Below are 14,127 nucleotides of genomic sequence, written 5' to 3'. Positions count from 1 at the left end.
AGCCTAAGTCATCAGGGAGTTCAGAGCCTGTGAATCACATTCACGCCACCAGGTGACACTTCTATTATCAGATCACAGGTTCCACAGCTCAGCAACCAGGCTCTATTTAATTAACCCTACAGTTGCTCCACAGAGCAAGTCCCACCCCACAACTACAAACCACGCCCTCCTTAGCCTCAAGTGCTTCTACAGCAGCACAGCCTTATGCCAAGTTGAAAACACCAAGTATAAAAAGACCCCTCTTCCAGCCAGCTGGGGGCCAGTCCCTTTCCCTAGAAGCCCACAAGCCCACAGTAGGGGGCAGATTCCAGCTGTAAAGAGACACTCATTAGGACGCATTGTTCACCTCTGGTTTGGGAGAAACCAAACTGTTGCCTAATTTGAGCTGAGGCTGTTTGACCCTCATCCAAACCACCATTCCCCAAAACAGGAGGCACTGATCAGTTTACTGCAGCACTTTTATTTCCTCACAATGACGCGTTGCTGGGGCCTAATGTTCTCACATGACAGTAGAAAACCAAAATCTGTTGTCATCTCTTAAAGAATTGAGAATTGCGTACAAAAACCTTACATAAATTAAAAGAATGAATAAATTTACAGGTGTGAATGCAAACTGTTTTCCAACTCAAGGAAAGTAACAACCCATGGTGTTCTGGCGGGAAAACTTCGGTAAGAAAGGAAAGCAGGTCCTAAAGCTTGGACCTTCCCAACCCCGTAAGACCGGCAAGACAGAAATGACAACTGGTTCTGGGCTCTTGCCAGCCTCTAGAGAAATCCTGGAATAGGCAGCTCTGACACATTAATACCCTGCACAGATCGAGAGACTCATGGTCTCCCGGATTCTCATCAAACCATTGGATTTCTCTTCCGTGAACATGTTCTCACCTCAGCCACAAAGTGACGGAGCCGCATGTAACTAGGGGTTTAAATCAAAGATATGCACAGGGTATTAAACATATACCAAGGGAAGAGTTAACTTGAATACAAGGTCAAAATCAGCAACAAGTTCTACAATCCAGTGCTGATTATCAGATACAAGCTTCAAGGACAAATTTCTTTTCAAAGGCTTATTCCAGTTTCATGAGGCTAGCATGAGGTGTATACATTTGCCAGGGCAAATTTATACTTCTGAATTAACTCATGCAGCAAATGCTACGCATCTGCTCGCAGTCCGTTTAGAAGCATTTGCGGTGGACAATGGAGGGGCCCGACTCGTCATACTCCTGCTTGCTGATCCACATCTGCTGGAAGGTGGACAGCGAGGCCAGGATGGAGCCCCCGATCCACACCGAGTACTTGCGCTCGGGAGGAGCGATGATCTGGAAAGACAAGAACGTGGCTTTAGTTGGTGGCACTATCTTCCCAGAAAAGCCTCCGGGCCCGAGCCCACAACCATCTCTGACTCACCTTGATCTTCATTGTGCTGGGGGCCAGAGCTGTGATCTCCTTCTGCATCCTGTCGGCGATACCAGGATACATGGTGGTTCCACCAGACAGCACCGTGTTGGCATACAGGTCCTTCCTGATGTCGACATCACACTTCATGATGGAGTTGAAAGTGGTCTCATGGATGCCACAGGACTCCATACCTAAGAAACAAAACTCACCCTCAGCAATCACACATTCAAGGTGAAAGGCACCTTGGCGCTCAACAGCCTCAAATGGAGGTCATGCCACCTGTGTGACACCTACCCAGGAAGGAGGGCTGGAAGAGCGCCTCTGGACACCGGAACCGCTCGTTGCCGATGGTGATCACCTGACCGTCGGGCAGCTCATAGCTCTTCTCCAAAGAGGAGGACGACGCAGCGGTGGCCATCTCCTGCTCGAAGTCCAGGGCGACATAGCAGAGCTTCTCCTTGATGTCACGCACGATTTCCCGCTCGGCTGTGGTGGTGAAGCTGTAGCCACGCTCCGTGAGGATCTTCATGAGGTAGTCTGTCAGGTCCCGGCCAGCCAGGTCCAGACGCAGGATGGCATGGGGGAGGGCGTACCCCTCGTAGATGGGCACCGTGTGGGTGACCCCATCCCCAGAGTCCATGACAATACCAGTGGTGCGGCCAGAGGCATACAAGGACAGCACGGCCTGGATGGCCACGTACATGGCCGGAGTGTTGAAAGTCTCGAACATGATCTGCAGGAAGCAACAACTCCCTTAGTCAAAGAAAGGGACCCAGGGCCACCCCATGCTCACACACCATGCCAGCATGCCACAAATGTGATGTGTGGAGAAAAGAAAAAGGAAGCAAGCAGAAACACAAATAAGAAACCTTGAGACTTCAGGAAGGAAATGCCAGGAGAAGAACAGAACCCTGGAAATATCGAAAGAAATACTTGAATTTCAGAAAACAAAACAGCATGAAATGACTTGTGAAACAGATGAAATTGCCCAATCAACCCTGCCACGCTTACCTGGGTCATCTTCTCACGGTTGGCCTTGGGGTTCAGGGGGGCCTCCGTCAGCAGCACGGGGTGCTCCTCGGGGGCCACACGCAGCTCATTGTAGAAGGTGTGGTGCCAGATCTTCTCCATGTCGTCCCAGTTGGTGACGATGCCGTGCTCAATGGGGTACTTGAGGGTCAGGATACCACGCTTGCTCTGGGCCTCGTCACCCACGTAGCTGTCCTTCTGCCCCATGCCCACCATGACGCCCTGGTGTCGGGGACGCCCAACGATGGACGGGAACACGGCCCGGGGGGCGTCATCCCCAGCAAAGCCAGCTTTGCACATGCCAGAGCCATTGTCGATGACGAGCGCAGCGATTTCTTCTTCCATTGCGATCTGTTCAAAGGTGCGACCGACTCAGGAGCGCCCTGGCGCCCAGGAACGGCCCCTACACAAAGGCCCTCCCCGCGAGACGTTTCCGCCTCCCCCTGACCTGCCGCCCGACAGCAGAGTAACCGCCTAGAACCGGGGCCTGCTTTTATGTAACGCCCCTTCCCTCCGTCGTTCCGCTGAGGCGCGGCCCGGGCCCGGCCCCGCCCTGCCCCCCTCCCCCGGCAGCATCCCCACGGAGCCCTCCGAGGACCCGCCGGCTTGCGTCCCAGCTCACCCACCCCGCCCCGCCCCGCCCGGCCACCCTTTGTTCCCAGCGGCAGCGCGGCCGCGCCTCTGGGAACTGGAGCAGAAAGAGGACCTGCGGAGGGGCGCGGGGGCCCGGACCCCGGATCGGGCCGCGCAGGCCTGGGTCACTTACCGGCGGAGGAGGCGGCCACTGGACGCGGACAACCGAGCAGAAGAGCACCGAGAGGACACGGAGCGCGGGCCGGCTGCAGCGAGTGAGACCGACTGCGGCCTCCCCCGCCCGTATTTAAGTGGAGCGGGGCGCGCGCGCGGGCCGGAGGCGCGCGCGGCCCCAGAACATGTCCATATATGGCGATCTTTCCGAACGCCGGGCGCCCATTGGCCCGCCCGGCCGGGGCACGTGGGGCCCCGCGCCCGGTCCCGCCCCCCGCCCGCACCGCCCCCAACCGCCCCGCCCGCGCCGCCCCCGCGCGCCCGAGACCCCAGCAAGCGAGACCCCTTGCGGGCTGGCGCGCGGGCGGGATGGGTGGGCGTCTCAGGGAGTCTCGGGCGTGGGGGCAGGGGGCGCAGAGGAGGCCGCGGAGCTGAGCCGCCGGCCCCGCCCCGGGACTGCCGCGCGCCGTGGGGGAGGGCCCGGCTGCACCCCGAAACTGCCTGGCCTGGGGCTGGGCGGCACCCGGAGCCGGGGGTGTGCCCACGGCCGGCCCCGCAGGGGGGCTTTGCTCCCCAGCCGCCTCCTTTGACCTTTCTCTCAGAGGCTTCGCAGGCCGCGAAGGCGGGTTCCCGGCGCCGGGCTGGGGGAGGGGAGGGTGGTGGTCCCCGCCGACGGCCCATGCGGCACGGTGGGCCCCGTGGTCCGGGGGAGTTCCGGGGAGCCGTGACCTCGCCCCTGGTCACGGTGGAAAGGAGCCGCCCGTTCCCCAGCGCAGCCATGACCGCGTAGGCCCCACTACCGAGAGTTGGGGCGCCCGGGGTCCCTGACGATGCAGAGATTGGTCCCGTTCAATCACACTCAATGCATCCTGCCTCTCAAACCGCAGGCCCGATTGTCCCCAGGCGGGGGCTCCACTGCGGGTTTGGGGCCACCCCCTCCCCGTCCGCCGGGGAGAGGGTGGAGCTTTGTTTCATTTTAATCACCTTTGGGCATCGTAGGGAAACTGAGGCAGGGAAGAATAGTCTTGACTGCCAGAACGTCAACTCCCCCCTAAACTTGAGAGAGGCACCCTCCCTTCTGTTTATGATACTAGGAGTGAGTAAACCCACTGGACCCCAGCTGCCCTGGGCTGTGGTTTTCCTGGGTCCAGGGCGCGCCCTTTTCCCCAAGAGCCTGCCCTGGAAGTCCTGTCATCTCTGGCAGGGTCCTGGTCACACCTGCTGGTGCCAGTTATGCCCGGAGGAAACCCAGTACTACGGTTTCCTTGGACTTGTTTGTAAGCTTTCGGGATTGCTCAGTACAGAATTAAACATCAGAGGAGGCATGGGTAAGAGCACTGACTAAGAGGGGTGGCAGTGGTGCCGGGCAGAGTGACTCTGGGGACTTGTCCAAGGTCCGGGTGCGCTGGGCTGGACTCCGGCTGGTGTCTGATGGGGGGGCGGGGCTGAGCGCCCCAAGAGCCCTGCAAGGTCAGCTAGTGTCCACATCTACCTTGGGCTAGGCAGGTAAAGCAGCTGCCCAGCTCACCTACAGACTGCAGTCACCCCGATGCCAAGGCCATGCCTATGGCCACCCATGCCACAAGGCTTAGCTGGGTCCCGGACTGCCCAGACTTTCCAAGGGTGCAGGGCAAGGCTGCTGCCCATCAGGTGTGTGCTCTACCCAAGGGAAAACCTGAGGCTGGGCCTCCAGAAAACCCACCCTTACTGGCGCCCCTGGGCACAACCATGGGCCTTCAACCCCCAGGTGGGGGCGTCAGTGTGTGAAGACGACCGCAACACTTGGGGGTCCCAAGATGTCACATACTGGAAGTGGGAAGTATCCCGTATCCAAGGCGCCGCATCCTATGTCTGCCCACCCCGCATTCCACTCAGGCTCTCTCGATTGCGGGGGCCTCCCCTCCTCCGACTCCAGTTCCCCTCTGGCCCTCCTTTGTCTGGTATGCCCGGGCTGCTTTGTGGGACAGATGGGGAGGGGGCAGAGGCCGCTGGGCCTCTGTCCCCGTCCCGTCCCCCCTTCCTTCTTCCCCACCTTGCAGCCCGCAGGGCGCTGGATGCAAGGCCGAAGGGTCGTGGGGAGAAGTGGGGCGGGCCCTGGAAGCCCCGAGATTCCCGGGGCTCCCCCTCGGTAGGCCGCCAGCCCAACGCCCGCAGGGCGGGCTGCGGGGGAGGGGAGGGGGAGGGGCGCTCAGCCAGCCAGGTGCGGGGTGGGGTGGGGGAGCAGCTTCCAGTTCCGTGGCTGTGTCACCGGAGCGGCGGGGGGTGGGGGGGGTGGGATGGGTCAAGGTGCGGCCGCAGGTGTGCGGGTGGGGGGCGGTGGCGCGCGGCGCGGCCATATTTGGCCATTTCGGCGCCGACGGAGCCCCGCCCGCCGCCCGGGAAGCCTCAGTCTGGGGAGCCCCGTCCCCGCCCGCCGCCGGCCCTGAGTCACCGGCCGCGCGGGGGGCGGAAGTAACGGACTGGGGGCGCCCGGCGCGCTCCTCGCCTTATTTAGTCAAGGAGGCCGCGGATTGGCCAGCGGAACAAAGGGGCGGCGGCGGGCGGCCGAGGCCGGGGCGGGGCGGCCCCGGCGCCTTCGAGGGGGTGGGGCGGGGAGGGGACCGGCAGCTGCTCCCACCCTCAGCGCGGACCTCCGCGGGTCCAGGAGACCCCGCTGCACCGCGTCATGCCGGGCCGTGGGAGTGCTGGGTGGGGGGTGAGCGTGGCTCCAGAGGTCAAGTGGCGCGGGGAAGCGGAGATGGAGGCTTGACTGGGGGTGGGGGGGTAGGCGGGGGCCGACCACCCGCCTGGGAAGCACCACGCGGAACCAGGAGTGAGTGGACGCCGCAGATCCAGGAACCGGGCTCCAGATAGAGCAAGACCTCCAAGCCCTGCGCAGGGGGTTGGGAAACGCCGCATATTCTGTGCTGTGATTTTTCTGTTTTGTAAACGGACAGTGTGAGGCCTCGCCCAAGGTCACCTCAGGGCTGTGCTCTTGGCAGCGCACGGCCGCCCCCACCCCTCCTGAAGCTGGAGAGGCCCAGGAGTCCCTTGGGAGGGGACCGCACAGATGTGGCAGCCTCTGGCGCCTGTAAGCAGGGAGGCCCTGGAAATAGGGAGGGAGTCAGCAGCTGCACTTCTGCCCAGAAGCGGGTGTGTCCTTCCCATCTTGAGGATGGAGACTTGGGGCTCAGAAAAAGGATGTGATTTATTTTAGCTCAGTGCCAGTTTGGTGGATTTATTGTGCCCTTTCTGCATCTCATTTCATCTTCCATCCATTTAACGCTGAGAAGACAGTAGTGCAGGGAGGTAGTGTAGCTGAGACAGCCCCAGGCCTCCTCAGCCCTGGGCACTGCCAAGGCAACCCCAGCTCAGGGTCCTTCCCTCGTCCCTCCCTCTGACACCCACACCAGCCTGTCATCTCCTTGCTCCAGCTTCCAGGGAGGTTTCCCAGGATCCGGGTCACCTCTGCCCCTAGTAGCCTGACCCCCAGCCCATCACCCAACCCCTGCCTCCTGCCTCTCCCCACCTCCCAACCAGCCAGTTACTTGCCAGGCAGACTGGGTATAGAACTTGGTAATCAGTCCCCCTTAGGGCCTTTGCCTCTGCCATTCCACCTGCCAGGAATGCCTTTCCTTCCCCTCCCTGCAATGTAACATGGGGTTCTGGGTTGGATCCTGGAGCAGAAGACAGTAGTGGTAGAACTGGTGAAATCAGAATAAAATCTGGAGTTTAATTAATTATGTACCAAAGTAAGTCTCTCGGTACAACAATTGTACCATGACTGTGTAAGACATTAACAATTGGGGGGAAGCTGAGATGAAGTGAGAGAGTAGCATAGACATATATATACTACCAACTGTAAAACAAATAGCCAGTAGGAAGCTGCTGTATAACAAAGGGAGTTCAACTCAATGATGGATGATGCCTTAGAGGACTGGGATGGGGAGGGAAGGGGGGAGTCGAGGGAGGGAGGGAATACGGGGATATGTGTATAAATACAGATGAGTGACCTTGGTGTACCTCAAAAACTGGTACAAGAGTGTAAAGCAATTATATTCCAATAAAATAAATAAATAAAAAATAAAAATTGTGAATCACTGTAAAAAAAACATTGGGGAAACCAGGTGGAGAGTATTCAGGAACGCTAATACTGTCTTTGCAACAGTATTTTGTGTAAATCTAAATTTATCCATAATAAAAACTTCATTTTTAAAATGCCAAGGAGATACACTTTTAAAGGTTTTTAAATTGTTTCATATTTGGTCAAGTTGAGATTTTTAAGAACCTCATTTTTAATTTGTAATAAAAGTTTACAGCTTGATTTTTTCAAGTCAACAAACTGCAAGCACCTGTTAATTAAGGTCTTAAATAATTAAAAAAATAAAATGCCAAGGAGGACTTCCCTGGTGGTCCAGTGGTTAAGACTCCACGCTTCTGCTGCAGGGTACGCGGATTCAATCCCTGCTCAAGGAAGTTCTGCATGGCAAGTGGTGTGGCGCCCCCCCCCCCCGCCCCCGCACCCCAAGGAAAACCAAAGTTTCCCTACCTTCAGCTCACTGTCCTGTTCTCTCAGGCTTGTGGATCAAAAGCAAGATGAACGTTCTGTCACTTAAAGCCTCCTCCAGTGTGCTGGCTGGCTCCCTCGGGGGCAGGGGCAGCACCTGGAGTAGCTATGTTTGTTTGGAACAAGGGTCCCCAGGCTCCCCTGGTAGGCAAGATCAGGTTCCTGCTGGCTTGGCTGGCCTACCTCTTAGTTTCTGGTCAATGAACAGAGTCAGGGCCACACACTTTTGTCTCTGGTTTAAGTGCCCAGTGGGGCTTGTTCTCCTGCTGGCACTTCACAGACAGGCATGGAAGGTCCAGCTGTCCCAAGGCACCCCTGGAGGCTGGGGCTGCAGCCCCAAGCCCTGCAGAGCCTCCATGGCAGTTGGCTGCTGGGGCACTTGGGCACTGGTGAGTTATCAGGTGCTATGTGCTCAACCATGCCATTTGTCCTGTGCCAGGATGCACTGGGCCAGACCTCTTCCTGTGTTATCCAGTCCTCACTACATGAGGCAGGGAAACGGAGGCTCACAGTGTGTGCCCCCCTCATGAAACTGGGGGGTCAGCTACACAGAGACACCCAGGCCAAGGCTTCACTGCTCTGGCAGTGGAGGGCTCCAGGCACTTAGAAGATGGGCCCCACTGGAGTTTATTGGAGGTTCCTATCTCCCCACTGTGGTGCAGCAGGAACCAAGGAGGCCCTTGGAAGAGCACTGGACTGGGTGTCAGGACCTGAGTTCTGGGCCTCAATTTCTGTAAAGAAGATGGGCCAATGCTGTGTGGCCCACCAGAGGCTCTGAGGCTGGTGGCCCTCCTGTGCTAGACGATCGGTCTGGAGACAGGAGGCCACTCGGTATCCCAGTGAACTTTCCCCAAGCCTCACCACTGAGGTTTTCCCAGACCTCCAGCCTTGATGTCCCCAGGCATTCAGTTTTCAATGATGATTAAGAAGTACTCACTTAGGGCCTCTGTGTGTCAGACCTGAAATTCCCAGGAGCAGCAGCCTCCTTACTCTGCTTCCAAGGGCGCATCCCCAGGCCTTGCTCCCCTGGGCCTCGGGTGACAGTGACAGTGCTCCCTACACCGCTGAGCAGGCTGCTGGACCTGGCATGGTGGTCTAGAAATGGTCAGTCTGCTCTTCACCTTTGCTGCACACACGGCCAAGAGCACACACTGCCCACCGGTGTGGGCCCTGCCCCCAGAAGTCACCACTTTTCACCTCTGCATAGTTCTCAGTGAGCTGTGTCCACAGTTTGCAAAGGGGAACCAAGGATTAAACCCAGGAATCCAGGCCTCCAGCTGCCTCATGACAGTCCTACCTCAGTATGTGGCTAAAGCCAGAAAACAGGGACTTCCCTGGTGGTCCAGTGGTTAAGGCTCTGTGCTCCCAATTCAGGGGGCATGGGTTTGATCCCTGGTCGGGGAACTAAGATCCTGCAAGCCGCACTGCATGGCCGAAAAAAAAAAAAAAAAAGAAAAAGCCAGAAACCAGGGTGTCCAGCAGACTGTGGAACACTCTGCACATCCCTGACCTGTATCTGTCTGCTCCAGCTGCCAGCCTCCTGCTTCCCCCCAATTAATGTTACAAATCACATCACCCTGCTCCCCATGCCACCCATTGCCTCAAGATGGAACCTGAGCTTCTTACCCTGTTGCTGGAGGCTTTCATGGCAAACTCTGCCTGACCCTACACCCCTTCCCCTACTATACCTCTCACTCACTGCCCTCCAGCCCAGGACCAGCACCTGCCCAGAAAGTGTTTCCGGTTGGCTGCCTCCTCCCTGCAGGCCTCCAGGGGCAAGTCCCCACCTCCCACCTGAACGTTGGTTATTCAGTTTTCCCCCCACCCTCTGCCCCAGAGTGTAGGTTCTCCCAACACAAGGTGAAGCTGGGAAGGAAGGAAGGAATGTAGGCAGAAGGAATGGAGAGGGTAGGGCTCCAGCCATGAAAGAGGGAAGGGCCTTCCCTTAGATACAGAAGGGGGACAGGGGAGGGGCTGCCAAGCTGTTCCCCCAAACCCTGACTCCAATATGCAAAGAGAGGATATGGCTCTAGAGCTGAGAGGGAAGGGAGCCGAGGCCTGACTGCCCCCAGGGACCCTCTCCCAGCCCCCAAGCTGGTAGGCTCACGGGGGGCGGGGGGGCAACTGGAGGGGACAAGGGCGGTGGGCACCCCTCCTGCACTTCCCGCTCTGGCCCTGAGCTGCGGGAGGCTCTCCAGGCCAGCCAAACTCTCTTGAGCTGGACTAGGTCAGGGCTGCCGCGACAGGTGTCCCCACCCCTGGGACACCTGGCGCCACAAAGAAGACTTGGAGGCAGATCAGGGTAAGACGCGGACAGGAGGTCGCTGCTCTGGGTGCTCTGTCCCCCCTGCCACTGCTCTAAAGGCTGCACCTGGGGTAGGCAGAGTGGAGGGAGGCGCGAGGTCAGGGCTGTGGTCGAGCCCCAGCTCCGGACCGGTCACCTGGGCCTTTCCTGCGCGCTCCTTCCTGGGCCCGGACTTCCCAGGGAAGCGGCGCTCTGGGGGGCGGGCCCTGCTGCGCTCAGCCCCACCCACTCCAGCAGGTTTGGGGCGCACCGCCCTGCGGGGCTGCGGGCGGGGCCCAGCGCAGTGTGTCCTAATTTGGTCCTGGGGCGGTTCCCGGTCCACGAGTTCTAGGGTGCCCCCCCCCCCCCCGGCTCGCCTCCACCTCCGGGAGCCTGACCCCTGCACCAGCTCTCTCTGAGCCCTTTGGGGTCAGCGCCGTAGTCCCGGGAGAGACTAGGTCCAGCGGGCGTCCGAGGGAGTGCGGGAGAGGCTGCCACAGAAGCAATGCCAACTGGGGCCGGAGGCCTAGGACGCCCTGCCACCCGCGGTCATTCTGCGTCCCCTCTGTTAGCTGGTTTCAGACCTGGGGCCAGAGCCCCCTCGCCTCCACCGCACTGCCCGCATCTCCTCTCCCCAGCGGGTTGCGGGCAGAGTACAGCACCCGGGGCCCTGTGGACGCGGAAGGTGGGCGCAGTGCCAACACTCAGGACGCACCTCTCGCGGTCAGGCACGGACGGGGGTGCGGGGTCATCCTCCAGGAGGCGCGAGCTTGGCGGCCTGGGCCAGGAGGTGGCGCTCCGGCCGGCCGCGGCGGCCCCGAGCGCCCGGCTCTGACGCGGGCCACTGTCATTCCCAGGTGGGCCGCCAGGTGGGTCCCGCTCTCGCGGCTAAGCGCCGGGGGCCGGGCGAGGAGTCGCGGAGTCGGGCCGCACCTGCCAGCCCCACCCCAACTACCCCACCGAGCTGGCCCGACCCTCCCCAGCGTCGGGACGACCCCCGCAGTCATTGACCCGGGCTGGGGAGGGTGCTGCCGGTGGCCGCTGAGTCACCGCCGCCCGAGGGCTACAGGGAGCGGCTTGGGAGTGGCCAGTGACCTCAGCCGGTGCTGACGCAGGGAGACAAGGTGGGATTGGGGTCAGCCTGCACCCAGGGCAACGGAAGAGGGGAGGGCCAGGGCCTCCGCTCAGCCAGGCAGGGCCAGCCTACCCCTACGTCCCTGTACCTTCTGTTCAGGGAGCAGACAGCACCCACAGAGGGACCCCAAAGCTAGGGCAGACCCTCGACCTGAGCGTGCCTGTTGAATACACAGCTGGTTCCCTGGAAGATTTAGAAGCCAGCTGCCGTGCTGGACAGCATGCTCACTGGACACATTGGGTTATTTCAGCAGCTAGGCCGCCTGGGCAGATGGCCATAGATAACCAATTCAAGAGAGGCTGAAGTTGGTTCCAGGTCACACAGGATTGGAGGGGTGGGACTCTGAGCCCCCTCCCCCAACTCTACACACTCTGCTAGCTGTGGGGAGGCTGGGTTTGGGGGACAAAGGGGTGTGAGTTCATTCCACTTTTCCAGGGGCCACCCAAGGGCTGTGGGCTGTGGGGTTAGGTCATTTGGGGCTGGGCTAGCCCCAGGAAGGTGGGAGGGGCAACTGGCAGGGGTGCAGCCTCCAGGGGACCTGGAGTGCCACACCAGAGCAGCAGAGAGACACAGAACGCCCTGAAGGTGGATGGGTGGGGGGCAGAGAGAGCCAGGTTGGGATCAGCTCATTTCTGGGGAAGGACAGACAGCACCCATGGGCAGGTGGCCAGAGCTGCACCTCTACCTCCCTGGGTGACAGGTGGATCGGCCCTACTAGTGTGTCCACCAGGGCCCGTGTGAGTGAATTGTCTCAGGGAGCCAGCCCCCAGGAGCAGCCCCCACCCACAGGAGCCAGCCAAGGTTAGCAGTGCTGAGCAGGCTCACAGACCCACTCCTGCTCACATCCTTCTCCTCCTCACTCCCCACCCCGCCCAACCCCCCACCCCCAGGCCCAGAGTGAGCCCTCAGAGTGTGCGGGGGCGGGGGGGGGGGGGGGCTGCCGCCCAGCTGGGAAGGGACAGGCCTGGGGCCCGTAAGTAGGAGTTGAGTTTGCGTATCTGCAGGTGGCTGTGTTTTGTTTTACCTACCTGGGAACCAGGGAGTGAGTTTCAAGATGATCATGTTCCCTCAGAATTTTTTTTTTTTTGGTCGCACTGTGCAGCCTGCAGGATCTTAGTTCCCTGACCAGGGATTGAACCTGTGCCCCCTGCAGTGGAAGCAATGAGTCTTAACCATTGGACCACCAGGGAAGTCTCATGTTTCCTCAGATTTTGAAGGCTCGACTCCCTTGCTCTTCCCGCGGTTGCTCTTGGGAAATGGTTGTCATTTGAGTTCCAATCCAGCGTCCATGATTTTTTGTATTTCTCCACAAGCGTTTCGGCTTTTCCCTTCTCCAGCCAACCTGCGATTTCGGGGGTACCTGCTGAAGACTTCTCATTCTCGTCTCGGCCACTTCTAGCCCCAGGCTCTCAATGTCCTTCAGTTCTTGGGAATCTTCTTGTGTTATTTCTTTCATAATTTCCCTCTTTCCTGTTTAATTTTTTTCTGTTCTTTTGTTTGGGGAGTTCTGTTACGTGGCTGGTCATATCTCCTAGTTGAATCCTTCAAGTGCCGTATTTTTTCTTCTATTGCTTTATCTTTTTTAACTTCCTGGAATATTTATTTGACTTTTTCTAACCCTGCAGTGGGATTTTAAATTCTAGTTATTATGGGTTTTTAATTTTTTGAGATGATTTCAAACTTACTAAATTTTTACCATTTGTCACACTTTTCTTTTTATCTTTCCCTTTTCATTTCCAAACCATCTGGGAGTCAGTCTCAGACATCCTGCCCTTTACTCTTTAATATTTCAGTGTCTTTTTCTGACGAACAGGGACATTGTCTTATATAACCACAGTACAGCAACCAAAATCAGACAATTTCTCATCAATATGACACAGTTCATCTAATCTGCAATCTAAATTTCAGTGAAGACAGTTGTCCCAGTAATGTCCTACATAGCATTTTCCCTGGACCTAATCCAGGATCTGTATTGCATGTAGCTGTCCTAACCTATGGCATATTTAATCCCCAGGGCCTCTGTCCTGTTCTCTGCACCTTTTATAGCATCACCTATAGGTAGGAAGATTTTTATTAGAAGCAGATCAGCACTAATGCCTCGAGCTACATGGGGTGGCACTGTCCCCATGGGAGCCATTTGACAAAGGAAGGTGACCATGTGCAGAGCCTATTTGACAGTGGAAGGCAATGGTCTATTTCTGTTTTGGCCCAGAAGTCAGAGATGCAGTTTATTCCTTTTTGGATCCCCAGTAAGGTTTCTGGCACACAGTAGGTACTTAATAAGTGCCTGTGATTGTTTGACAAGAGGGGTCTGGTTCTTTCACGATGGACTGAGCCTCTGCAGATAGACTTGGCATTGTGCACGCATGACTGTGTATGTACGTGTGTGTGTCTATGTGCATACATCTGGGCATGTGTGTATGTGTTTTTGTGTGAAGGTGCACACAGACAGGGGCTGGGCAGACGCTGCCATGGTCACCTGCAGAGTTGTGAGCTCCTGACTGTCCACGCCATGTGTTGACCACCTTGGGCACATGTGTCTGGAAGCCTAGGTGGGCAGTAAATAGCCATATTTTGATGATGCTGACCGGGTCCTCACTCAGCCCCATGCAGCCAGGGCTCACTCTCAGATGTTGTGAGTGCTCCTCTCTTGTCCCAGGATTGTGCAAAGGTCCTGAGGTTTGGGTGCTAGAAATTGCCTGGTGGTCATGGGGCATCTGGGCTTGCTGAGAGGCCCTCAACCCTGTCCTTGTGGTCCCTTCAGGAACTTTCAGCCTTGCTGGGCCCCAGAGGCCTCTGGTCTCTCCCTCCCCTCTCCTTCTAGATATAACCCTTGTCTTCCCCTCTCCTTGCCCCCCAACTTTATGCTTTTACAAGGCACAACAGCCAGGAGACTACACCAGCTTTGTGCCCTGACAGCCCTAAGTGAGGGGCTCCCCAGCCCAGCCAGCAGCTCTGTGCTTGAAGTGGGAGGGGGACCAGACAGGA

General features: G+C 58.1%; 1 protein-coding gene across 1 annotated transcript; it reads right to left on the bottom strand.

The window, feature by feature from the left end:
- Nucleotides 1–440: 440 nt before the first annotated feature.
- On the bottom strand, nucleotides 441–3,332 carry ACTG1 (actin gamma 1). The gene is made up of 5 exons (XM_057713961.1): nucleotides 3,194–3,332; nucleotides 2,410–2,778; nucleotides 1,693–2,131; nucleotides 1,408–1,589; nucleotides 441–1,319 (listed from the first exon to the last, which is right to left on the bottom strand). Exons 2-5 carry the CDS (start codon nucleotides 2,770–2,772, stop codon nucleotides 1,176–1,178), a joined length of 1,128 nt encoding a protein of 375 aa, XP_057569944.1. The 5' UTR covers nucleotides 2,773–2,778; nucleotides 3,194–3,332; the 3' UTR covers nucleotides 441–1,175.
- Between the last annotated feature and the right edge of the window lie 10,795 nt (nucleotides 3,333–14,127).

The sequence above is a fragment of the Hippopotamus amphibius genome, chromosome 17, assembly GCF_030028045.1.
Source record: "Hippopotamus amphibius kiboko isolate mHipAmp2 chromosome 17, mHipAmp2.hap2, whole genome shotgun sequence".
NCBI classification, from domain to species: Eukaryota; Metazoa; Chordata; class Mammalia; order Artiodactyla; family Hippopotamidae; genus Hippopotamus; species Hippopotamus amphibius.
The sequence above is the reverse complement of the archived record's forward strand: the minus strand, read 5'-3'. Positions and strand labels throughout refer to the sequence as shown.